Source organism: Notolepis coatsorum (genome assembly GCF_963971535.1).
Source record: "Notolepis coatsorum genome assembly, chromosome: 8".
NCBI classification, from domain to species: Eukaryota; Metazoa; Chordata; class Actinopteri; order Aulopiformes; family Paralepididae; genus Notolepis; species Notolepis coatsorum.
Window position 1 is genome coordinate 108,776,434 of NC_140172.1, and position 27,653 is coordinate 108,804,086.

The window sequence follows — 27,653 nt, forward strand, 5'->3', positions numbered from 1 at the left end:
ATTCCCCAAGATGAATGCGGAGGAAACGAGTCAATGGATAAAGTCCAACAGACGCTGTTTTCGCTGTGCGCGATCACACATGGCAGCCGAATGCCGCTTAAAGAAAAAGTGCAGTCGGTGCGATGGAGCCCATCTGGACATACTCCACGACAGTAACAGACGGCGGCCTCCACCCGCACCATCAAGCAGCAAAGCAAGCGTCATGTACATCGACTCCGCCAGCAGCAGCGGAGCCAGAGTGCTCTTAAAGGTAGTCCGTGTGACATTGAGCTACCAGAATAAAGTCATGGACACTTACGCCGTCCTTGATGACGGGTCAGAGAAGACCCTTCTGCTCGCGTCCGCTGCGGCCCAGCTAGGGCTGCGGGGGAGCGAAAACCAAATGACAATTCGGACAATAAGAAGAGATTTGAAAACGATAAAGGGCGAGAATGTCTCATTCTCTATCGCAGCAAGCGGCCAGCCCGAGCGACGGTACAGGATTACAGACGCTTTCACCAGCCAAGAAATAGGACTGTCGCGGTACACATACCCCGTAGCCAAGCTGATGGAGAAATATGTACATCTACGCAAGCTACCGATCCCACTCATAGACGGTGCTACCCCGACACTGTTGATAGGCTCCGACCATGCAGACCTCATTGTCCCGATAGACCGGGTTCATACCGGACCCAGAGGCTGTCCTGCAGCAGTCGAGACCCGCCTAGGATGGACTCTCCAAGGCCCACTCGCCAAATCTCTCAACCGAACCACAGCCACTAGCTGTCTCCACTCCCGAGTCACAGAGGGAGACACCGCACTCCTGCAGCATGTAGAGAGGCTATGGACCTTAGAACAAATGCCCTTTAAGAACGAAAAGAAAGACATTCGCTCTAAAGACGACATCTACGCCATTAACCTCCTCGAGACGGGAACAAAGAGAGTCCCAGTCAGCGGCGTGTTGAGATACGCCACGCCACTCCTGCGGCGGGAAGGGATGCCTACCTTTCACGCAAAGAAAGACGCCACAGAGCGGTACCTACTAAACACAGAGCGGCGCTTAGCCAAGGACCCCGCCCAAGAAAGTGTATACCGCGCTGAGATTGAGAAGCTCATCACAGCGGGACACGTCACAAAGATTGACATTAAAGAGGCCGACCAGACGACTGAATCGTGGTACGTGCCCCACCACAAGGTTCATCACAACGGCAAAGACCGCATCGTGTTTAACTGCAGCTACCAGATCGGATCCCAAAATCTGAATAAAGAGCTATTGCCCGGTCCTACACTCGGCCCCTCCCTACTAGGCGTACTACTCCGCTTCCGCCAGGACAAGGTGGCTATCAGCGGGGATATCAAAGGGATGTGCCTGCAGGTGAGATTAGTAGAGGAGGACAAGCCCCTGTTGCGGTTCCTATGGAGAGAGAGGCCAGGAGATGAGCACCCAGCCATCTACCAATGGGAAGTCCTCCCTTTCGGAACTACATGCAGCCCATGCTGTGCTACATTTGCACTACAGAGACATGTCGCAGAGGACCCAGCAGCGGACGAAGAGGTCCGACACAGTGTGAAGAACAGCTTCTACGTAGATAACCGTCTACAAAGCGTTTCGACCCAGGAAGAAGCCGAGGCTCTCCTACTTAAACTCCGCGCCTCTCTGATCAAAGGCGGCTTTGATCTCAGGCAGTGGGCCAGCAGCGATCCGCACGTACTGCGCAGCCTCTCCTCCGAGGACAAGGCAGCGAGCAGCGAGACCTGGATGGCCACAATCCCAGGAGAAGCCCAAGAGATGACACTAGGACTAGTGTGGCGCTTCAAAACAGATTCGCTCCACTATAGACACAAACCCCTGACCACGGAGCAGGGAAGGTCGACGGCAATACCGACCACCAGACGGAGTGTGTACAGAACACTCGCCCGACAATATGACCCGTTAGGATGTATACTACCGTACACCACCAGGGCAAAGATGATTGTACGAGCATTGTGGGACAAGGACCAGGGCTGGGACGACCCCATTCCCGCACACCTTGCATCCACCTGGAGAGAGTGGGAGATGGAACTCCACTCACTCCCAGGCGTTAATATACGCCGAAGCTACTTCCCACCCACGGTGAGGCCAGAGACATGTAAAATGGATCTACACGTCTTCAGTGACGCCTCCGAGGTCGCCTACGGATCAGTAGCCTACTTGCGGGCCCAAGAAGAGGGGGGAGAGATCTACACAGCATTCATCCTCGCCCGCTCGAGAATAGCCCCACGCAAGCAACAGTCTATCCCACGTCTAGAGCTCTGCGCAGCCCTCGCAGGAGCGCATCTAGCCACGCTCATCCAACGTGAGCTCACCATTCCGGTGCATAGAACAATCCTGTGGTCAGATTCCACGACAGTACTCGCCTGGATCAAATCGGATTCATGCAAATACAAAGTCTTCGTGGGAGTCAGAGTCACTGAGATTCAAGAGTTAACCGGAGAGTTAACCGGAGAAGCAAACTGGCGCTATGTTGATACAAAACACAACCCAGCTGACGTCATCACCCGGGGAATGTCCCTAGATGACTTAACCCGTCATAACATCTACAGTGACGGACCAGCATTCCTCAAGCTCCCGGAAGGAGATTGGCCCACGCCCACCCCGAGGGAAGCAAGTGACGAGGAGGCTGAGAATAAGAAACCCATGTTCTGTGGATTGAGCACTGTTGTCTCCGCAGACCCCAACATAGACGATTGCATTACCATAGAGAGTGCGCAGCAACGGACATTCCTGCGGCACCACCCAGAGATTAAGTCCCCCGCTGATATGTCAGCAGCTGACTACGAGGAAGCAGAACTGCTTCTACTGCAACGAGCCCAGAGAGACTCGTTCCCCGATGAACTAGACTGTCTACAGGGAGGAAAGCCCGTCCCATCAGACAGCAGATTGATTCATCTGGCCCCCGAGAGTGACACACATACCCTCATCAGAGTGGGTGGTCGCCTGCGGAGAGCCCCCAATTTACCGGATGACATTAAATACCCGATCGTATTGAACAGCCGACACAAGGTCACAGAGCTGATTATAAAGAAATACGACGAGGATGTACACCACGCAGGAGCAGAGAGAGTCTTCGCGGAAATCAGACGTCGTTACTGGATACTTCAAGGAAGAGAGGCGGTGCGACGCTTCCAGCGAACCTGTCTAGACTGCCGAAAGTGGCGCGCGCAGCCCAGCATACCACGGATGGCTGACCTACCTCCATGTCGCCTCCGACTCGGCGACAAGCCATTCCACTCAACAGGCATGGACTGTTTTGGCCCGCTGCACATAAAGAAAGGAAGAGGCACCGAGAAGCGGTGGGGTATTGTATTCAAATGCATGACCACCAGAGCGATACATATCGAGCTCCTTCCGACCATGAGCGCAGACTCATTCCTTATGGCCTTCCGAAGATTCACATCACGGAAAGGAAAACCGTCTACATTATTGTCCGATCACGGGACAAACTTCAAAGGCGGAGAAAGAGAGCTGAGGGAGAGCTTCCAAGCTATGGGCCCAGAACTTAAGACCCACCTCGCTCCAGCCCAGATTGACTTCCAATTCAACCCCCCAAACGCACCCCACTTCGGTGGAACTTGGGAACGAGAAGTACGTTCTATAAAGACAGCCCTGTACGCAGTACTTGGGGCCCAGACTGTGGCGGAAGAAGTCCTAATGACAGTCCTCACGGAGATTGAGGGAGTATTGAACTCAAAGCCCCTCGGTTACGTCTCCAGTGATGTAGCAGATGTCGACCCAGTCACCCCCAACACCCTCCTGATGGGGCGGCTAGATCCCGCGTTACCCCAGACAATGTACCGGCCTGAAGAAGCGAACGGCCGACGAATGTGGAGGTACAGCCAAGTATTAGCCGACAAGTTTTGGAGCAGTTTCCTACTGCACTACCTACCGTCTCTACAGACCCGCCAGAAGTGGGTAAAAGAGAGAGACAATTTGACGGAAGGAACAGTCGTCATGATTATTGACCAGTCACTACCCAGAGCTATGTGGCCGGCTGGCCGCGTAAGCAAAGTGATCACCGGTGCCGATGGCAAGGTCCGAGCAGCTGAAGTACTCGTCCAGGGGCGCATTTACACCCGTCCTGTGGCGAGGCTCATAGAACTGCCCCGACTCCCAGACACAATCGATGATGACCATGACCCTATGACTTTGTGAGTTGACTGACCCTTACAGCGAACCCTTGAGTGGTAGACAGTGCGGTTAATCTGTCTCTGCTTAACTAATTGGGTTGGGACCAATTAGGGGGCGGCTGTTCTGAAGGATCAGATTAAACCGAATATATATATTTATTTATATATATATATTTAATTGTATTTGTATATCCCCTGATATCCCCTGTATATTCCTTGTACAATATGCATTGAATATCCCTTCTAGTCTACTGAACATCCCATAATAGTCTCCATTCTACCATTGGACGAGACCTTGGTGCCAGGTCGCCATACCCCTCAGACCAGGTTCAATCGTACCGCTCAACATGTATGGACAAGTCCTAGTTCCGCGTAGGAATATGTCTACCGCACCACTAATGGTACTATTTGTTCATAGTGCGTATATATACTGCGCTATTAAAGTAGAGCTTTCTTTTAGTCCAGTTCCTTACCCTCCAACAGAGTGACAGACGCAAAAGCCTCCCCGCGAACCACGTGTGGGCAGTAAGGCCAATTCGGCCCAGTATCGGCATTGAGACATCGTGTATATTAATATTTGAATAGTCATATTTGGCACTATATCGTCGAGTTGGACGTATTCTATTAAGCTAATAATAGTCTATTCATATGTAGTGCCTCGTGCGGTAAGAGTTCTATAGTAATCAGCACCCCCATCGTTTCGGGCATCAGCTGGACGCTTATCCAGGGTGGTTGACCCCACGTGAAGCTGCACCCGAGGAGCTCCAGGCCAAAGAGCGAGTGGACCTGTATATTGGATTATTCTACCGACGACGGCTAGCCTTCCCCGGCTTGGATTATGCTTTGAGTACTTTGATTATTCTATGGATAAAGGCCAACACTGCGGTGTGTTGGAAATACCCCCCCCGGAGAGGACGACAGGTGAGAAGACGCTCTACACGACGAGGTCGCCTCACGTCTCTCCATCGTGGACCGGAGGACGCCGGCCACGGAGGGTCCAGCTGCTTTCATCTGTGGATCGAGGATCGCTGGGCACCGGGTCGCACGACTGTGGGCTCTCCCAGGATACCCTCGGCCAGACGGGATACAGCCAGACTCTACCCCCCCCCCCTCCAGCTGTCCTACAAGCAGTCGGAACCTTCCCCTAGTGTATCCAGCTATATAATCATTCAAGTATCATTGCTATTGTTCCCTAAATATTCCAGGTTGTATATTTGCTTCCTGCGCAATCAGAGATTGGACATTCGATATTGATCTACCTACGAATACTCATTTGCCATAAAAGTGCATACTATTTCAAATCATAAATGTAATTAAGTGATCGTTGTACATACCTTTTGCTATGTATTATTATTAAACGCAGACTTTCGACTTGGTACATTTGTGTTGGATCCGTTTCATCAGGTGGGAGTGTTTATCATAATTATTTATACCTAGTACTGGGTGGCCAGAGTCTAAAGTACAAGAGGTAGTGGTAGTAAGTATCATATCTAACAATACAGTCAGGGAATTGTACCCCTCAGTTACACCTACCCTCCAGCTTATCCACACTTTCATTTGTGAAACAGAGTTTAACCAATGTTTTAAGCTGCTATGAATCCTAATGATCGAAAATCGTATTACATTGGATTATAGTAGATGACTCATCACGTCTAGAACACATGAGCTCTGTTGTATTTCTTATGGAAGCTTTCAACATGGTTATTCTCTCTCGCTCCCATCTCTCCATCTCCCTTCTCTATCTCTGCCTTTGTCTCTTATCACTCTCTCTCTCTCTCTCTCTCTCTCTCTCTCTCTCTCTCTCTCTCTCTCTCTCTCTCTCTCTCTCTCTCTCTCTCTCTCTCTCTCGCTCTCTCTCTCTCTCTCTCTCTCTCTCTCTCTCTCTCTCGCACACACACACATACACGCACACACATACTGTACACAACCTCACTCTCCTTCCTTTGGTTTCTCTGTCTGCCTGTCTGTCTGTCTGTCTGTCTGTCTGTCTATCTGTCTGTCTGTCTGTCTGTCTGTCTGTCTGTCTGTCTGTCTGTCTGTCTGTCTGTCTGTCTGTCTGTCTGTCTGTCTGTCTGTCTGTCTGTCTGCCTGCCTGCCTGTCAGTTTGTCTTCTTTCTCTCTTTGTCCCTCTTCTCTTCTCCCTCATCTGTTCTCTCTCACAATCCTCCTCCTCTGATTTGAGTGACACTGTGAGTTGGCTCTAAACCCAAGTAGTAGATTACCAACAAATCAAAGAAATGAATCAATCTATATTCTACACACATATCCAGTCAGGAAGACAGCGTTGTATCGGTATGTTCTGAAATGAGCTGCGTTCAGTAAGGTAACCTTTGACTAAGTTGGTTGTGATGAATAGCTTGTAACTAGTCTAACTATAATCAGACCAGACCAGTAGGCGCACTCCATCCTGAACTTCCAGTAGCACTACAACACCGGTGGCCATGCTAATCTCTCACGTACAGTATGTCCTTCCATGTCTGTTTTTAATTACTGTTTTAATGAGTCTGTCTGTTGGACAGGGCTGATGAGATACTAGCCTCCAGATATCTATTTGCTTTGACAGACAGAAAGGTCCAGAGAGGAATGCACTTTCTGGAAGGACACATCACCCTCCGCTTGGGCTGTCACAATAACGACAGTAGTGTTGCGTCAGCGAAGCTGTCGTTTCTGCAAACGCACAATCATGTCGGGTTCTAGTTGGAAAAACAAACCAATAATCTGTCCACTTTCACTCTCTGCTTTGCGACGGACAGAGTGTGGACGAGACTCCCCCTTCCTGTCCAGGCTTTGAGTAGAGGGTAATAGAGAGACTGTGTTGAGTTGAACCAACAAACGGTAAAATAAACATAGATCTGTCTACGTATCTAATTGCAACACTGACAAACAAACAGTGGAGGTCATCCTTGCTTAGTGTTCAAAACAGTTTACATTCCTGTCTGGGTCATTCCGGCACGCCGGCACATCCATCCGCTTCTCCGTTAATTCGATTCAGTCGGTCCAACTTCACCTCCTGACATTTCGATGTGTGTAATATAATATGCCCGGCAGTTGATTGCCACAATCGCGTGGGCTTTCGACGATGTGGAATGCATCCTGAATGTGTCCAGTATGCAGGCCAGTCCTCTGACTGTGAAATCAAGTGGACTGTTCTGGATTAGTTAGATGCGTGACCAACATAAAAAAAGAAAACGTCTGTATATTTCCAGCACAGTGCTGGTCGGTATATGACTCAGGAAACCAACCGTTCCTGGTGATTCATGGCCTTTTGTTGTCCGTATAAATTAGGGTTATATTCAAATACAATGTGCTATTTGGAACTTTCTTATCAAAATGGTATGGTGTAGATCAGTTTTACAATGCTTAAAAAAAAAGAAAAGACCAACATAAACAAACCTATTACGAGACCCAAAATACAGCAAATGAACCCACTTTAAAGGTCCCATGTTTTGCTATTCCTTTCACTATTTGGGCAATGTTACATAATTCCTGTGAGTCTATGGAACACATCTGTACGTTTTTTCCCCAAAAAATTCATTGTTTTGTATTTCTAATCTAGTACACTAAAGCAGCATTTTTTCCAAACTTCATCCCAATCAAAATCTACTTCCAAGTTTGGTATATCCTTCCTCCAGACTAAGTCTAGAGGAAGGACCTCATATGAGGACGTAAGTAAGTGACGATAAAACTCAGATACGAAGCCTCTCGATGTCTCCTTTCCATAAAAGAATTTGTGATATCTGTGGTGTTCAAGTGGCACCTTTAATGGGATTCCATGAGCCTTTAAAGCTGCTCTTAATTGTAGATAGAAATAGAAAGTGGATTTGGTGAGGTTAAATTTGTTAGATATATCTTTAAAGCTGCAAAAACCCCGGTCGTTGAAAACATCCCCCAATGTATGTATGCCCTTCTTTTCCTATTTGGTGAATCTGATAGGTTGTTGTGCAATAAGGAGTGAATTGTTATTAAATAGGGGAGAATGACTATGCCATTTATGTTGGTTAGTAAATTTTTTCTGTGTGTCACGCCATATCCGAATCACATGTGTAATAAGAGGGCCAAATTTCAAGTTGCATTGCTTAATTGATAAGTTGGTGTATACTATATCCTGCAGTCTATGTGGTGCCACTATGTTCTCCTCTAATGGTCTCCAGGATACAGATGCTTGAGAATCAAACCAGGTGATCAGTGGTCTTAAAGAGAACGCTTTAAAATAGTAGTTGAAGTCTGGGAATGCTAAACCCCCGTCTGCTTTATTTCTCTGTGCAGTGGATCTTTTTATTCGTGGAGGTTTATTGTTCCAAATAAATTTATATGCGGCAGATTGTAATTTTTGTCAGTAACCACACACAATTGTTAAGGGGATGCAGACCAGAGAAAGACTTTCATCTTGTTTACATCAGGGTCCCCCATTTTCAATTCATCAGGACATATATGACATACATGACATACAGATAGACAGTACTGCTACATCTATACATTTATGACATACCAGATTTGCAAATACAGTACTGTTTGTGATACAAAAAGAGTCCATAAAAGAGTATATACATTTGACGTTTGACGGATGATGATGATTACCTCACGTTGTGTCTATTCTACTAGCATTAACGTTACTAGTACAAACAATCAATAGCGAGTTATATTGATCTTTGCATGCTATGTACGCTAGCCACAATGCTAACTATTATAATGGTAAAACGCAATCACATTAGCACTAGCTAACAAAAGCAGCGATCTTTTTAACTAAACTCTCCGCTCTCTGTGGTAAATTGTGTTGATGTTGGTTTTGTTTCATCAATAAATGAGGCAGCATACACAGTGAATGTATCCTTTTTTGTTTATTGCACTTTTGTTCCTGCTGCAAACAAATAATTAATCCTATGCGAGGCAGTTTAAAGATGGCAGGTTTCTATTTTTGTGCAGACGCTCCAACGTGTGACGCTTCTCTCTTCTGACCAATCAGTGGTCTGCAGTGTCTCACGTAACTTTTTTGGTATCACTTCTACCCGCTTGGAACCTCGACAAAGCAGGTACTAAAAAAGTACCCGGTACCAGGTACCATCCGCAAATGTTGGCAATGGAAAACCGAAAAGGCAGAGTAGAGTAGAGTAGAGTCGAGTGGTTTTGTCAATATTCCAATGTACAGTTTTGCTTGTACAGTTGTACAGTGTCCCCCACCCACCCCTCCTACCCAACCCCCTCAATCGGCCCGTCACATGTTGTTGAAGAAGATCATCAGACCCACATGACGTCAGGCCACGAGCAACAGGGTTTCTTCAGAAGTGCTCACTCTATTGCATCTCTATGGTACCAGTACAGTTGGTAATCTGCCAAATGACCGTGTGAAAGCACAAAAGAATTGCTTCTCTAAATATGGATCCCAGGCATCCAGAGAACGGTCTACTAGGAAGAATGAGCCTTATCATTTGTGGAAGTACTGTAAGCCGAGAGGTGTCAGTGTGGAATGGAATAACATACTGTAGACCTATTTAAAGAATGCACTGTGGCTGTTTCTTGCTTCCCCTGTGGGATCTAATGTGTCTGGCAGCTAAGCTGTTCTCTTGGTTCGTCGACTCCAGCTGCTCTTTTTATGACAGATTAGAGCCTTGCTTCCTTGGTTTCTACCTTCAAACGATCCACAGACATTTGGATCGAGTTCACAAACGAGTTCATCACCCTATTGGGATGCCATACAGTATATGAACTCTTGTAGTAAATTCTAATTCAGAATCAGAATTCAACAAAAAATGATTTGTCTTGCTGACACTGATGAGAGACATTCAACATCTCAACATTTAGGGACAATATAATGGCTCAGGAGGTATAGAGCGGTTGTCTGATGGTTCCCGGTTTGATTCTGGTTTCTCCCGGCAGGGTGTTGAAGTGTCCTTGAGCAAGACACTTAACCACTACACTTGCATTTGTGCTAAGCTAGGCTAGCTTGCAACTGGGTAGCTTTCTACTGAATGCACAGAAAGGAAATTGGTATCTATCTTCTTATCTGACTCTGGAGAAGACGTATTTCCCATAATGTTGGCCTGTTCCTTTAAGCTTTCCTTGAGTCAGATGCACTGGACTGGAGGGTCATCAAAGAGAAGCCGCCTATTGTCGGTCCTCGCTCCACAATGGTGGAACAAACTTCCTACCACAGTTAGGACAGCCGAAACACAACCAATCTTACGCCGTCGACTAAAAACACACTTCTTCAATCAATATCTGAAATAAAAATTAAAAAAAACATTCCTACTGTCTTCTACTATCAACATTGTTACTCAGCTGAAATAATTGTACCCTTCCTGCTGACTTGCCATACTGAACTTGTAAGTCACTTTGGATAAAAGCGTCAGCTAAATGACTAAATGTAAATGCACTGCATTTATTATGTCAAATGTATTTATTTATTATATTGGGACAGTACACATAAATCAACATATTAGCATTACACATCAATGTAAATGTGCGGGAATTAGCAAACATTTCTACATTTCATCAGTATTCCCAAGACAGGTACTCACAAAACATGAAACAGACCTCACAATTACAAATCACAGTATCACAAAGACAAATCACAGTATTACAATAAAAAGTTACATACAGTAAAAAAGTGCACCAAAAGCCCATGGTTACAGGCACCCGAAAATGAAACAGATATTATATATTATATGGGTACATAACTGGTTTGTTTTTAGCCATTGTTAATTGGTTTGTCCAATGTTAAAACATTGGACAAAGATAGTTGTTGCAGTCTCTGATGTGCGCTGGTAACGTACAGACACAACCATTTGACAAAATTTTGTCCAAGGTATTTATCCCCAGATAAATTGAACATGCGTCGATCTTTCACCTGCCTCCCGACCAGGCAGTATTTTGGTACGTGGCCCAGCCTGGCTGTATCCCCAATAGAATAAGAAGAGGTTCTTCCCACACACTTCAGGGCTACGTGTGAGTTGTCCGCCCATTGGATTAGCATAGGCTGCATACAGTAGGAAGGGCACTTGACATCCTCCTACATACTTCAGGGTCTGAATAACAATCCCTGATATAATCACCTCATGCCTGCCTGCCTGCCTTCTTTCGAATGGTCATTCAGTGCTCACTCTCTACACTCTATAATCAGTCAGTCAGTCACAGTAGATGCGCTCCCCCACTTCCAAAAATACCTCTACCACACTGGTAGGGAGAGTCACCACGCTCTGGATGAAAGCATGAACATCGGTACTCCCTATTTATCCGCCATTTCGCGCCCCCTAAACCTTAACCTTACCAGGCAAGACCAGGCGCTCCACCATATCCTCAGAACTCGGTACTGTAACCGACTATGGGATATTGGGCTGATACCAGGCTAAAACAAGGTATTGGTATTGGAAAATGTCCCCAAGAATAAAATCATGATACCAAGAACCATGTTAGGTTTCCTGCCATTAGATCTCCGTAAAATGGATTATAACTCAATCGGTTGTTTTCAGTGACCCCAAACCAACAGTCTGAAATCTATTCTGTTTAATCACAGTAATGTATAGGATTGGTATTCCGTATTGGTCAGAACATGTTGGATTTGCAATCGTTATCGGCAGTGTGATAAGTGACATTGGTGCGCCTCCATATTCAACATCGAGTACAAACAGTAATAATACAATGCTGTTGTTTATGTCAAATGTGGGATTCTTTTGTTTTTGTCTCATCATCGTTTCTCTGTCTTTCACAGGGCCTTGTACACATACGACGGGGATGACGACGATTTGACATTGGCATCAGCAGGGGGTAAGTCTGTTATTTTTATTTTACATGTATCTGTTCATCCAAGTCAACAAATAATTCCATTTCTCCTAACTTCTTTCCCCTCTTTTTCCAACCAACTATCCATCCACAAACCCTGCGAACTTTGCAAATTACTCAACAACCAACTAGGCTGCAGCAAAAAGCTTAAAACCAGATTTACAAACATAAACATAAAGACAGAAAACACTCTCATCACAGACAAAGTGGATGTGGCCAAATACCTAAACATATTCTTTACAAACATAGCCACAACACTGGTTAATAAACTACCCTCCCACTCAGAATTCTGGGGTAGAACACATAGTAGCATACTACAAAAACCTAGGGGTCCGCAAAGACGACTTCAAACTTGAAATGGTAACAACAGCTGAGGTACTCAAAAAACTGAGCGCCCTCCAACCAAACAAGGCCACTGGCCATGACAATATCCCCTCCAAATTCCTCAGAGACTCAGCAGCCGCCATCACCCCAGTCATCACACACATAATAAACCTCTCCATAAAACAGGGACACGTACCCAAAGACTTCAAAATTGCACAAAAAGGGCAGCAAATTAGACCCAGGCAACTACCGCCCTGTTTCTATTCTTACCTCCATCTCGAAAGTCATGGAAAAAATAGTATACGAACAGGTCGAAAAGTACCTCGTGGAAAAAAATCTAATCTACGAATTCCAATCTGGCTTCAGAACATCCCACTCCACTGACACATGCCTTCTCTATTTGAACGACCACATCAAACAAGAGGTGGACGTGGGCAAATACTGCGGCATGGTCATGCTGGACCTACAAAAGGCCTTCGACACTGTCAATCACTCCATTCTGATTGACAAGCTAAAAGCAATTGGTTTTGATAGTCTATCAGTGAGCTGGATGCAATTCTACCTGGAGGGGAGAGAACAGATGGTGGAAGTAAACGGTACCCTATCCCCCCCCCTCCCAGTGAGCTGTGGTGTTCCACAAGGAAGCATACTAGGTCCGCTACTGTTCCTAATTTATGCAAATGACATGTCGTCAGCTTGTGACTGCAACTTGTTCCAGTTTGCGGACGACTCAGCCCTGCTCTGACAAGAACAAGTTACAGGTTGAAAAAACCCTCAGCTCGGGACTAGGCAAAATCTGCACCTGGCTCGCTGTAAACAAACTATCATTACACCTGGGTAAAACAGAGTCCATTCTCTTCGGTTCAAATAACAAACTCAGCAAGACCGACGGCATCTCAGTTACAGTGGGTGACAATATTGTCACAAGGAAAGATGAAATTACATACCTAGGTTCCATCCTAGTGCCAAATCTTTCCTGTGACAAAATGGCATCCAATGTAATAAAAAAAAGTCAACCAACGAACTAGATTCTTGTACCGGATCTCCTCTCTGGTAAACAAGAATACCCTGAAGACTCTGGCAGGAGCACTAATTCAAGGGTACTACGACTATGCTTGCACCTCATGGTACCAAAGCACCTCAAAGGCGCTAAAAACAAAATTACAAACATCACAAAACAAACTGGTCAGACTACTGTTTGACCTTACTCCCCACCTCACCCCTATCCACTTTGACAAACTAGGATGGCTTAGAGTAGAGTAGAGTACAGCAACTTGCAATGGGCCTGGTCTACAAGATACACTACACGACTAAGGTACCCATGTACATGTCAAATTACTTCCCAAAGGTCAGTGAATACCACGACCACAACACCAGAGAGAGCTCCACAAATCATGTGAAACCCAGATTCGGCTCAAACAAGGGACAAAACACGTTTCGCAATTATGCTACATCAATGTGGAACGCCCTACCCACAGCTGTAAAGGAATGTGAATCACTACCCACTTTCAAAACCACTCTCAAAGAGCACCTACGGGAGACTGCAAATTCGAAACTGGCCCCTGTAAATGTCCTAACCCAACCCCCTCCAATGTACAGTAAATGTCCTAACCCAATAATACAAGGTTTCATGGGTAGTCCAATGTACAGTTACCCCACCCCGCCTACCCCAAACCACCCACCCACCCAACCACCTCCAATGTACAGTTCCCCCCCCCCCCACCCCACCTACCCAACCCCCCCCCTCCGCCCCACCTACCCAACCTCCTCCAATGTACAGTTTCTTCGTCAAATGTATATACTCTCTTTTTTAGACTCTTTTTGTATCACAAACAGTACTGTATTTGTAAATCTGGTATGTCATAAATGTATAGATGTAGCAGTACTATCTATCTGTCATGTATGTCATATATGTTATGATGAATTGAAAATGGGGGACCCTGGTGTAAACAAAACGAAAGTCTTTCTCTGGTCTGCATCCCCTTAACAATTGTGTGTATTCAGCTGTACTGTATCGTACCCATTCTGCAATCTGTTAATAAAATGTTCAATCAATCAATCAATTTCAATACATCCATCCATCCATCCATCCATCCATCCATCCATCCATCCATTAATTTATTCATTCATTCTTCCATCAATCCATCTATTCCTAATTTCCCTAAGGAAATTAATAAAGCACATCTATCTGTCTGTCTGTCTGTCTGTCTGTCTGTCTGTCTGTCTGTCTGTCTGTCTGTCTGTCTGTCTGTCTGTCTGTCTGTCTGTCTGTCTGTCTGTCTGTCTGTCTGTCTGTCTGTCTGTCTATGCATCCATACATCAGGACAATTCATGGCTTGTATTTGATTTGATTAAAATGCCTGTAGTTTTAATAAACAAATTTTTTTAAATAATTAAACCGTAATAACATGTTTGAGGCTGTGTGACAAAAAGGCTAATTTCATAATAAAGATAATAAAGATGGCTTTGTTCCGAGGCAAAATGCCAGGATGTAAATTATACAGAGTCTGCGGGGCACCATTGTTTTGTATTCAGTGATGGTTTCTTCCTTGTGATCATAATGGTGTCGAGTCTGGATGTGTTATTACTCTAGTTTTAATGACACACAATCATTTGGCTTGATGAAATCCATCTGACTCTTATTCTCACACACACACACACGTGGGATTTCGCTACCTCTGCTTTTGACATCCCTACCTCTGGTCATTCATTTTTGTCAGAGTGGAGCAGTGCTACAGTGCTTTCCACTGTAAATCCTAGAGGACTCTGTCGCATGCCTGCTTAGATTACAGCAAGCACCCTGAACTACATTGTGTATACAATGTGCCTGTGTGTGTATGTGTGTGTGTGTGTGTCTGCAAATGTGCCTGTGTGTGTGTGTGTGTGTGTGTGTGTGTGTGTGTGTGTGTGTGTGTGTGTGTGTGTGTGTGTGTGTGTGTGTGTGTGTGTGTGTGTGTGCGTGCGTGCGTGCGTGCGTGCGTGTGTGTGTGTGTGTGTGTGTGTGTGTGTGTGTGTGTGTGCGCTCTATAGTCCAGAGTGGAGCAGTGCTACAGTGCCTTCCACTGTAAACCCTAGACTAGAGTCACTAGAGGACTCTGTCGCATGCCTGCTTAGATTACAGCAAGCACCCTGAACTACATTGTGTATACAATGTGCCTGCGTGCGTGTGTGTGTGTGTGTGTAAATGTGTCAATGTGCTCAAAGCATCCATGACTACAGCAAGAAGAGCCTGAAGCTCAGCAGACTTCTGAGGCTTTGACGGCTAGACGACTAGATAACTGAACGCTTAAAACAAGTAGACCGGGTTCACGTCTCGCATCATCTATCCTTACAAGTCTCTCGTAATGTTGCCGGCTTTGAATGCACTGTAGGCTGTAGCATGTAGAGAGAGAGAGAGAGAGAGAGAGAGAGAGAGAGAGAGAGAGAGAGAGAGAGAGAGAGAGAGAGAGAGAGAGAGAGAGAGAGAGAGAGAGAGAGAGAGAGAGAGAGAGAGAGAGAGAGAGAGAGAGAGAGAGAGAGAGAGAGAGGGGGCTGAAAGAGGGGGAGAGAGATACATATAGAGAGAGGGGGGTGGGGGGAGGAGAGATCGGGGTGAGAGATATAGATAGAAAGAGAAAGAGAGAGATAGAAAGAGAGAGAGAGGGAGGGAGAGAGAGAGTGTATGTCTGTGGACACAAAATTGAGCCTACTAGCTGGGAAATGCCTGCATTAATTAACCTATATCTGGGCTATACTGTATCTGGGCTATATCTGGGCAGGCTCATAGGGCATTGAGTAGTGCTTCCTATGATGGTAGACAAATTACAGGGTAAAAACTGTGTAATAGAAGCCTCGCACAGGGCATTTGTGTAGTTCTCTTTTTTCCAACGTGGCCCATTTCTTCAGTCGGTGAAACACTGGAAAAGCATGATATTACTGTCCCACTATGACTTGTTTTACAATAATCAGTAATAAGACATCACATTATTCCATTTATGTTGATATAATACTCATATATTAAAGGTATAATGAGTAGAATTATTCCCCAAAAAACAATGTATGCACTCTTGCAAACATAATCCCTCTCAATCATCACTTAAGACCAACTACAAGCGTGTTGTGGTGTGTACACACACAGGATATTTCTGGGCATCAACCTATGAGCACCGAGTGCATGTTATGAGTAATATATTCATGTAGTGTATCCTATTGTACAATGTGTATGTATGTATTACAAGTACGTACATAATATTACATATTCAGTGTTTCAATAAGAAAATGCCAACTTGTTCACTTGTCAGCTTTCTCTTTTTCTAGCTAAAGTTGAACCTAAAATATGTTTCTGACAACATCTTAGTGGTATTTTTAGGTAAAGCCTTTGTAAACACCACATGGAGGCGCTTGAGTGACAAACCTGTAGTATGTCTTTAACACATTCGGTACATTGTTTCTCACGTAGCATCGAGGACAATTGGGCAATTCTGTGAAAAGCCTCTTTAACATAGAAATAACTCGAAATTCAGTACCTGGTAATATCTGGTAAAGGACAAGTATCATTATTTGAAATTAACCCATTCTCCGCCACCACTTTGATTTATCCTAATCCCTTCTCTGCCAGCTCTATTTGTCTATGGATATGTTCACCTACTTTGCAGGGCTATAACTTTTTAAATGTTATTGCTAAATTGACATTACTATGGCCCATTCAACATCGATTAGCTATTGTTCAGGGTGTAGGAACGTTTTACTTTTTCATTCACACATTCATATAAAAATACTGTCTAGAGTATAAATATGTTTTTATCGTTTTCTGCAGTAATTCATAGAATGTGATATATAGCCATTTATGCATATATTACATCATCAAATTCAGTTTGCTAGCGATTGACGTCAGATTAAAAATTTCAATTGTACAAGGTCCTAAACGTCATGACTCATCATCTGCTGGTGACCGGAGGGGGGGGGGGGGGGGGGGGGGGGGGGGTAGTTTATAATGCAATGACCGACGTTAAAAGAATCATGTAGTATTGGTGATATGTTGATCATAGCAGTTTGTATGGATAATAATAATCAAACACGCTGAAACTCACCGCAGCTTCCTCTGACCGTTGGGTGATCAACGTGGAGCAGAAAGATCGCTATTATGGGATGTTGATCTAGACGAACCATTTCCGGGTTGTATAATAATATATACGTCCAAATAACGTTGTTTATTGAGTTATGGCAACCGATCGATTATCCAGTGTGTCAAGATGGAGTCCCGCGAGCGATCGCGAGTGGCGGACGGAATAGGGGGGACACCAAGCACTTCTGGCCCCACTTCCGGTTTGGCGATCGGCCACCAGGTGGCGATATTGAACCGTTGGAGAGTTGAGTGGAGATCCCCAGCACCCGTCAATGATCCCTCGGTGAAATATGAATGCCATAACAGATTTTTGAAATATTGATCTCGATGACGTCGTAATCCGTCATTGGCAAATCAAGCATGGCGAGGAATGACGTCTGAATCCGTCATTGGCGAAAGATGGGTTAAGAATGAGTGCTTTCTCAGGTAAAACCTATAAACCGACACGCCAAGACTGTAGAAGAAGTAAATACTAATTATAACTATAATCCCAAGACCAAGGTGAGACTGCGTAATCATGAGACTTTTTCAAAATGGCTTCCCCTTCACCGCATGGAGACACATTGTACGATAATAATAACTAGATAATTCCGCGGGGGAAATTGTGAAAGTGTGGGTGATGCCTGTGCACCGCCGGCCAACAGGAGTGGGTCTGTATTGTCTCTATGACAAACAGTTCAAAAGATACAAAAGAGGTGGTTGCTAGGGTGTTATAGCTGGTTGCTAGGGTGTTTCTAGGTGGTTGCTAGGGTGTTATAGCTGGTTGCTAGGGTGTTTCTAGGTGGTTGCTAGGGTGTTTCTAGGTGGTTGCTAGGGTGTTATAGGTGGTTGCTAGGGTGTTTCTAGGTGGTTGCTAGGGTGTTATAGGTGGTTGCTAGGGTGTTTCTAGGTGGTTGCTAGGGTGTTATATGTGGTTGCTAGGGTGTTTCTAGGTGGTTGCTAGGGTGTTATAGGTGGTTGCTAGGTTGTTATAGGTGGTTGCTAGGGCCACTGCCAGACATCCAACTAGAACTACTAGGAACCTAAAAAGGACAATAACACTACCTTATGCATACTGTATATTTGCTTGTTATGCTTGTTTGTTCTACCTGTACCTCCCCACCCCCATGCTGCTATGATGCCTGCATTTCCCCAAGGGGATCAATAAAGGACCAGCAGCGCTGGAATGACTTGTATAGTGAGGGAGCCAAAATGTGGCGGATCTTGGGGCTTCATCTATATAAATTCAATGTTATTTTCTGTTGTTTCCAGGCGGGGGACTGGCTGAGATAACGGGGATGTTTGACCACGCCATGGTGATGTACGGCTTCTGTAGCATGAAGGACCCCAGCGCTGCTCTGCCACGATACGTCCTCATCAACTGGGTGAGTTCCCGGCTGCACAGAAACTTGTTTTTATACTCATTCTATGTCTGCACTTTATGCATTTATTTTGTCAGAAAGTAATGTTGTTAAACGGCAACCTCTATGTAAAAGATGACAACTTGACGCTTTGTAAAAATGTTTGTCTGATGTTAGGGCTGTATTTCAGTGAGCATAGGGAGGGGTTGCTACTGCTGGCCACACCTCAGGCTCTACCAAGAAGAAAAATAAACAAAGTGCAATTCCAAGCGGGGCTCTTTTGCTTGGAGGTCGGTGTTTGCCGCGATTATAGATTACTGTATACCTTTAAATACTATACTGAATTCAAATGTTATGGTGGCGTTATACAGTAATTTTTGGTTTTGACAACGACTTGTTATACATACTTCTTGTGCGTCTAACACAGTGCACTATAACTGATCAAATAGGTTATACCATACGGTATGTAACAGAAGTCTGCTGACCTCGGAAACACTGCTCTTAGATTGTGTTTTCTGCTTTTCATTCGGCTCACTCGGCAGGGCTGCTGCCTTGCGTGATGGCAAGCACAGGACTCGTGGTGCGAAACCGGGTCGAGGTACAGCTTTCAGCCTAATTGCAGAGGAAGCTAAGGTCCTTGCTAACATGAGTGAGTGTAATACATAGAGGCAGATCCAAGCAGCTGGAGGCCAGGGACTTTTCCTAAATTGAGACAATTCCATTTGCTTTTATTTCATGCAACATGTCTCAGGAGTTGTATTAACCTTTATTCGACCAGGAGGTCCCTTGAGATTGAAATGTCTTTTCAAAGTTTAACAAGGTTGGTAAAGGAGAGTTGCCAGGGGCATTCTGGGTGAAATTACAGTACGGTACATCCCCATTTTCAGCAATACCAACTGAGTCACGTGACTAAGTTGCCTCGGACCTGCGCGAACTGCTGCGCCAAAAGAAGTACAATAGGGCTCTATGGAGAAACCATAGCACTCCCCTGACTAAAAGTAGTTTCAAATGAAAATGGCTGGATGTCATTTTGCCAAATCAGCATGGCTGTGAGTGTGAGGCTTTCACCTTTTACATAGCTTTGGCATGGATTGATTGTTTAGATCGCTAGCATGGCTAACAAATGCAAATATATTGTAGTCTGCCCCGTTGTTCTGACCAGTATTACGTTATTTTCTGCTTCGGGTCTACGCACGCGCGCATATTTGTCATGACGTCGTCGGCGAACAGGTCTATAGAGCGGAGGTCAAGTGAAGTGTCGTCTACCCTTTCATGTGCCGTTGCCTTGTCGCTGCCTATTCAGTGTCGTAGCAGCAGTGAGTCCCTGGTTTGGCGTTAGGGGTGGGCAATATGACGATATTAAATAAATATCGGATACAGTTCATTAACGATACACTTTTTAAACATATCGTGGACATCGTGATGTTTTGCACAAAACCTCACGTCAGTTTCTAAGCCGCCGCGGCTGAGATGAGACTTACTTTAGCGCAGCACTTTCCTCTCTCCCTCACACAGACACACACACTCGCCCAATTTACGTCACGTACACGCACATACACGAACGTATGCACGCACACACACCCAGAGACAGAGAGGCGGTAACTAAGTTAGCCGCTAACTAAGCTAAGCTAACTAACGTTAGCCGTTAACCTTGGAAACGCTCACAGGGGAGTGATCCACGACACCTATTCCATTAGTGGGGAAAGGCAGGGGGGTTGGTATATTGACGAGGCTTGACAACAGAGGTGTATATAATCATCATATTGGCGTGACTGTATCCATCAAAGGGTTAAATCAAGCATGTTTAAGTGCTTTAGAGGAAATGTCAAAATATCACAATATATATATTGTGTATCGTGATAGAGCAAAAAAATATCGTGATATAATTTAGAGGCCATATCGCCCAGCCCTATTTGGCGTCACAGTGAGGAGTTTCAGATTGCTGTGGAGCTATAGTGCAGGTGAAACACAGCTGAAACGTAGCCTCTTTGTGTAAACCTCTTTCCTCACTTCTGAGTCAAGATCTCTGTCATTGAAGTGGGTGGTGTTACCAACAGCGTTCACCCTGATGTAAAGTAGCGATTTTATTGGTTTGTCATGACGGACCAATTACATAGTCCAACATATGTGTAAAGAAACAACATGTTCCAGTTAACGGTATATTTTTTGCCGGCGGCGTCTATGCCAAATACAACTTGTTCAATACTTGTTCAGTTGTACAGTGTCCCCCACCCACTCCTCCTACCCAACCTCCTCCAATGTACAGTTTCTATGTCAAATGTATATACTCTCTTTTCTGGACTCTTTTCGTATCACAAACAGTACTGTATTTGCAAATCTGGTATGTCATAAATGTATAGATGTAGCAGTACTGTCTATCTGTATGTCATGTATGTCATATATGTTATGATGAATTGAAAATGGGGGACCCTGATGTAAACAAGACGAAAGTCTTTCTCTGGTCTGCATCCCCTTAACAATTGTATGTATTGAGCTGTAACTGTATTGTACCCATTCTGCAATCTGTTAATAAAATGTTCAATCAATCAATCAATCAATGGATCAAAACAACGTATCAAAACTGGCGGTGAAATTGGCAGTGTAGCGCACAGCAGGAGAAAAGGGGTAGCCGAAAACTGTGTATCGTGTGTTTTTCCAGGTGCGCCCGAGGACGCCACGAGCACTGGGGGCTCCATTGGTCTGTACGACTTCCCTCGAAATCTAACAAGCTGTCAAAGATGCCTGTCAATTAATTTCGAACAAATTAATTAAAGAATAAACAAAAGCGAGCTATTTACAAGAAACGTTGGATCCCTCTTTAGACTCTGCAGACACATAGGTACACACTTTAATTTGCACAGCAGCCGTCAGAAGAATTATTTCAGAAACGTCTGACAAAGGGCGAGTCATCATTTCATCACTTGACCCATGTCAGCGTTTCCCGCAGTGCTGGGAAATGACGAAGACGGCCAAGTGCATTAGACACATTCTAACGCGGGCCAAGTGCCTTTAAAGCTTCTGGATTTATTCTTTGTGAGTGCAGTTGTTTTATTTCCTGACAGCATAAGGCAGCAGAGAGAGAGAGAGAGAGAGAGAGAGAGAGAGAGAGAGAGAGAGAGAGAAGAGAGAGAGGAGGAAGAGAGAGAGAGAGGAGAGAGAGAGAGAGAGAGAGAGAGAGAGAGAGAGAGAGAGAGAGAGAGAGAGAGAGAGAGAGAGAGAGAGAGAGAGAGAGAGAGAGAGAGAGAGAGATGGGGTGACATAGAGAGTGAGAGAGAGAGAGAGAAAGAGAGAGAGAGAAAGAGAGAGAGAGAAAGAGAGAGAGAGAGAGAGAGAGAGAGAGAGAGAGAGAGAGAGAGAGAGAGAGAGAGAGAGAGAGAGAGAGAGAGAGAATGGGGCAAGAGACAGATAGAGAGAAAGAAAGAGAGGGCGGGTGAGAGACAGAGAGAGACAGACAGATAGAGAGAGAGACTGGTGGATTGAGTGCTGCGCTGCCATCTCAGAAGTAAAGCTAGAAATCTATAATTTCCTGCTCTGTAAAGCTGAGACCTTGTCACAATTCAGAGCGCTTTCCTAGACCTTTGTTCTGTAAAGTATAGGTTACTGAGTGGTAAAATGTTGAGAATAGATTATATACATTTTATATATTTGGGACAGGCGTCTGTCTACTGTATATGGGACACCTTTCACAAATATCTGAAATAATATCAACTTGTTTGTTTAAACCAGTGTGAATATTATGTGTATAAAAATGAGGCTATCGAATTACACATGAATTACGAATCATTCATTTGAGAGAGACGAGGCTAGTGAATGTAGAGAAATAAGACCACAGACACCGTCCACCCAGCCGCCCACACACGCGCGCGCGCCAGCACACACACACACACACACACACACACACACACACACACACACACACACACACACACACACACACACACACACACACACACACACACACACACCCACACACACACACACACACACACGCACGCAGCAGTTTGCTCGCTGTGCAGACAGAGACAGCTGGCACAGGCACACTGTCTGAGATGACAAGCAGGCTCCACTACGTGGCCAGTTTGGCAGTTTGGGCCACTCAGGAATGACTTCAATCAGACATTATGACCCTGCGATGTAGTTTACTTGTAAATGAGCTTCCTCGCCCCAACCGCCAGTCTGGCCCTTTTATCGTCTTCCTCGGACACTCAGTAGCTGCTCCGTAAAAGTGACTGACGTTTGAATGCAAGTAGAAATAAATTAATAAATAAATGGCGTAAGCGCTATTGCCGGAAATGAACAGCTCGGCTGGAGGATTTGAAAGGAGTCATTTTATTTTGTGTTTTTACCCCACCAGCCTTTGTTAAGACTGAGCTTTCTGTTGATCCCTTCAAAAGCACAATGCGAACTTGCAATAATTAGCTAGGATGAGTTACTGTATTGACTTAACCCTCAGAAGGCAGTTTGTTATAGAGCTTTACATATAAAGCTCAATAGAGCTTGGTGCCAGCCTGCTTGTCAGGAGCGGTCAGCGCTTCAGTGCCTTGCTCAGGGACACTGGGACACGCTGCTGGGAGCCTTCAGATGTCCAGACAGGGACCGATGGACTCAGTGGTGCGCTGCCATCTTTGTTCTATAAAGTACAGGTTACTGAGTGATAAAATGTCACCGGTTGAGAAGACGTTTTATTTATTTTATTTTATATTTTCCCCCCGCAATCAGCACGTGTCCCTATTCTGTTGATTTGAACAGCCCATAATTACTGAAACCACCTCAGATGTATCCATCAAGTGTGACATGTTTAGAATAAAGGCCCGTTGAGGACCATTTGAGACCATGCCAATATGAGGTTTTGGAAGATCGTTATTATAAATGGCATTAATAATATAGCGATTTTTCACACAACTTCCGATTTCCAGACGGCCGCTCTACCTCCTGAGACCCCGCCGACCTAATATTATTATAATATTGTAACATGTTTTTTCTTCTTTTTCTTTTTGTGTCCTCTCCCCTCCTCATCCGCTCTCCTCTTCTATCCTCTCTGTCCTCTCCTCAACCTCCTCACCCTCCCCTCTTGCCACAGGTGGGGGAAGATGTGCCCGATGCCAGGAAGTGTGCGTGTGCCAGCCACGTCGCCACCGTCGCAGACTTCTTCCAGGTCCGTCCTGTACGTTGAACTCTCATTGCTTTAACACTTTCACTACCAGACACTACCAAAGGGTTAACCCTTTCACTACCACACTACAGACGGTTAACCCTTTCACTACCACACTACAGACGGTTAACCCTTTCACTACCAGTGGTAGTGAAAGGGTTAATACTTTTGATACAAACCAGATGTTATCTATTTTCAGTGAAATGTGACGGTAAAATCTAACAGCAGCCAGTGGTGGTTCTAGGATTTATTTTGACCAAAGGGGGGCACAAGGGTTGTTTATTTTGACCAAAGGGGGGCACAAGGGTTGTCTGGGAGTGGCCACTACCACTCCTGGGGTGAAACATTTTGGGGGGTTTAATAGACTACTGACTATAGACATTGTTGACTGTCAATCTCCTATTTTGCAGAGATCCTGTATAGTCTTAACTCTTTAAGCGCCACCCATTTTCCCCATCTGTACCACCTGGCGCCAGCGTTATTGACCATGTTAGCGATGTTTGCAGACCCATCGTGTGTTCTGTATTATAGCTATGGAGACAATAGTATGGCTCATTTGACAGGCATTGTTCATAGTCCGTTACTGACTAATCAGTTCATTTCTACACACTGTAGTTTGTTACACGCTACACGCTAAACATCGCCCCTTTCCAAAATGATCCAGTATTTTTTCATAGATCGCGAGATATGACACGTTACATGCAATAAGCCCAAATCGTTCTGGTTTATCGCCTGAAACCCCAAATACTCCCAAATCAAAGGTAGCACGTGTGTCTTCACAAAATCATCAAGGGGGGGGTCGTTCTAACTAGAAACTGCGATCGTGTTTGTCAAGCATGTTTTACGTCCGGTAAAACACAGCACTGTTATCGTTACAAAAACATGTTTCATGTTCGGTAAGATAGACCTAGAATATACCTTACCTTAGCCAGAAGGTATTCCAAAAAGAATAATTCCCAGTGATCGCATCGCCATCGTGATTACCTGTGGTATATGTCTATACTCGTGTATACGGGAAATAGGCTTCAGGCAAAAAAATCTCGAGGCGATCGCTCTGTCGCTCCGTCTCCGAGGATAAGCAAAAAATAAGAGAGAATAGGTGTATCCACACCAAGCTATTCCAGTTCAGAAGGTAGGCGATACTGCCACCTGGTGAGATTCGATCGTCATTGCAATTTCAACATAGGCAGATGAGCCAGGAAGACCTAGAGGGCTCCGGCTGACCGTATAGAACGGGGATCAAAGGACAAATATCAAAGGATCTAAAAACGAGATATTATGTTTTTGGCCGCCAAGCGTTGGCAGCGAAACATGAGATATTACGTTTTTGACCGTCAATGAGTTAAAGGAACACGCCAACATTTGGGGAAATTCACTTACCGTCTTCTCCAGAGAGAGACAAGAAGATAGATACCAGTTTCCTCTCTGTGCGTTCAGTAGAAAGCTATCTGGCTGCATGTTAGCCTAGCTTAGCACAATGAATGGAAGCGGACAGTGCCGGTTAGCCTTCGGGAGAGGTGTTAGTTGGACAATGCCTAGGCTAACCGGTCATGTCCGCTTCCATTCATTGTGCTAAGCTAGACTAACGTGCAGCCTTTTACGTGCAGATTTTTGCCACTTTCCGGGTAACCTAGCATGTAATGTCTGGTATGTGCAGATTCCTCCAGTTCCCTATGATACCCATATCTTTGTTCTAGCTTTAAAATGTACCTCGCTAGAGCCTCTGAGATCTATGTTGACCACCATTGTGGGCAGGAACACCACTGACAGCAGCCAACACCAGCTTCAATGAGAAGCATCCATCTGCAGAGCGGCGCTCTCAGGTCCGGCGCTCTCAGGTCCGGCGGTCTGGGGACCGCTCAGCAGCGCCACCCACCCAATGGCTGAATTGGAGTATTGCACTGTGCGGGCACAGCTGTGAGATCCGCGCAAGGCCAGATATCTTGAATGAATGCGTTTATTTAAACTTTAATAATTAACAGATTGCAGAATGGGTACAGTACAGTACAGCTCAATACACACAATTGTTAAGGGGATGCAGACCAGAGAAAGACTTTCGTCTTGTTTACATCAGGGTCCCCCATTTTCAATTCATAATGACATTTATGACATACTGAATATACAGATATAAAAATCTAATCTAATCATCTAATCTAAACTAATCATGACATTTATGACATACATATATGCAGTACTGTTACATTTGTGACATACAAGATATGCAAATATGTTTGTTTTTTTATCTGTTTATTACTTGTTTTTTATTATTATTTATTTTCAATTTATGTTCGAAATAAATAAACTCATTTATTCAAGATATTGTGTGAGCAAAAGTATAGTTACTGGCTGTACAATACTGCTGTAGGTGTTATGGTTTGTTTCTAAGGGAAGGCTAACGGACAGGCCAGGGCAAGGGAAGCAGGGCAGGAACAGGGAGGACTAGGAGGACTGGACAGGGAGGACTAGGAGGACTAGAAGGACTGGACAGGGAGGACTAGGAGGACTAGAGAGGGGAAACAGGGACAGAGGCCCGCGGAGGCGGGCTGGGGACAGGGAGGACTAGAAGGACTGGACAGGGAGGACTAGGAGGACTAGAAGGACTGGACAGGGAGGACTAGGAGGACTAGAGAGGGGAAACAGGGACAGAGGCCCGCGGAGGCGGGCTGGGGAAAGGGAGGACTAGGAGGACAGGACAGGGATGACTAGGAGGACTAGGAGGACTGGACAGGGACAGAGAGAAAACAGGGTAAAGGCCTTGGACAGGGCAAGGGCTGGAGCTGCTTACAGGGAGGAGTAGGAGGGCGCAGGCTAGACGTCTGGAGGAGAGCGCGCCTGGCGCGGAGGTCTGAGTGGTGCGCGTCTGCTTGGAGTACGCGCCGGTACGGAGGGCACATCTGGCGCGGAGGTCTGAGTGGTGCGCGTCAGCTTGGAGTACGCGCCGGTACGGAGAGCGCATCTGGCGCGCAGGTCTGAGTGGTGCGCGTCTGCTTGGAGAACGCGCCGGTTCGAAGAGCGCATCTGCCGCGGAGTCTGGATGCGCGTCTGGAGTGCGTCTGGATGCGCGTCTGGGGTGAAGAGCGCGTCTGGCTCGGAGGTCTGGATGCGCGTCTGGAGTGCGTCTGGATGCGCGTCTGGATGCGCGTCTGGAGTGAAGAGCGCGTCTAGCTCGGAGGTCTGGATGCGCGTCTGGAGTGCGTCTGGATGCGCGTCTGGATGCACGTCTGGAGTGAAGAGCGCGTCTGGCTCGGAGGTCTGGATGCGCGTCTGGAGTGCGTCTGGATGCGCGTCTGGGGTGAAGAGCGCGTCTGGCTCGGTGGTCTGGATGCACGTCTGGATGCGTGTCTGGAGTGAAGAGCGCGTCTGGCTCGGAGGTCTGGATGCGCGTCTGGATGCGCGTCTGGAGTGAAGAGCGCGTCTGGCTCGGAGGTCTGGGGTGGAACACTGGAATAACTCCCGTAGAGGATTAGAGAGCGCAGTTCAGTGTCTCCCTCCAGGCAAACGGCGACAGGTGGCGAAGGCTTGAGCGCATCTCACGCCGGAGATGAAAACAGCATAACAGACAGAAACAGAAACTCCCGTAGGAGCCTTCAGACAGAGAACCTCCCGAAGGAGTCTTGGTGATAGAGATATGATACGGAACGACCCGACCCGGACTGAGGGGAAGAGCGAGGTCTTAAAGCCCACAGGGGCGCTAATTAGAATACACATCAGGTGCGTGAAGGTAATTGATACTTGAACTAGAAGAGTGTGTTCGGCACGAACCAATCAAACAGATACTGACAGAATGTCCAAGGGTGTGGGCTGCTCTGAA

At 45.7% G+C, this 27,653-nt stretch overlaps 1 protein-coding gene across 5 annotated transcripts in view; it reads left to right on the plus strand.

Moving 5' to 3' along the window:
- Positions 1-27,653, plus strand: part of dbn1 (drebrin 1) — a 203,905-nt gene that overhangs the window by 128,185 nt on the left and 48,067 nt on the right. For 3 of the 5 annotated variants that reach the window (XM_084319775.1, XM_084319774.1, XM_084319778.1), the window contains exons 2-4: positions 11,852-11,907; positions 18,602-18,714; positions 23,771-23,854. In XM_084319775.1, coding sequence (XP_084175901.1) covers positions 11,852-11,907; positions 18,602-18,714; positions 23,771-23,854 — 253 coding nt within the window. The remainder of the gene's footprint in view (positions 1-11,851; positions 11,908-18,601; positions 18,715-23,770; positions 23,855-27,653) is intronic. The other 2 variants (XM_084319777.1, XM_084319776.1) reach the window with 1 other exon arrangement.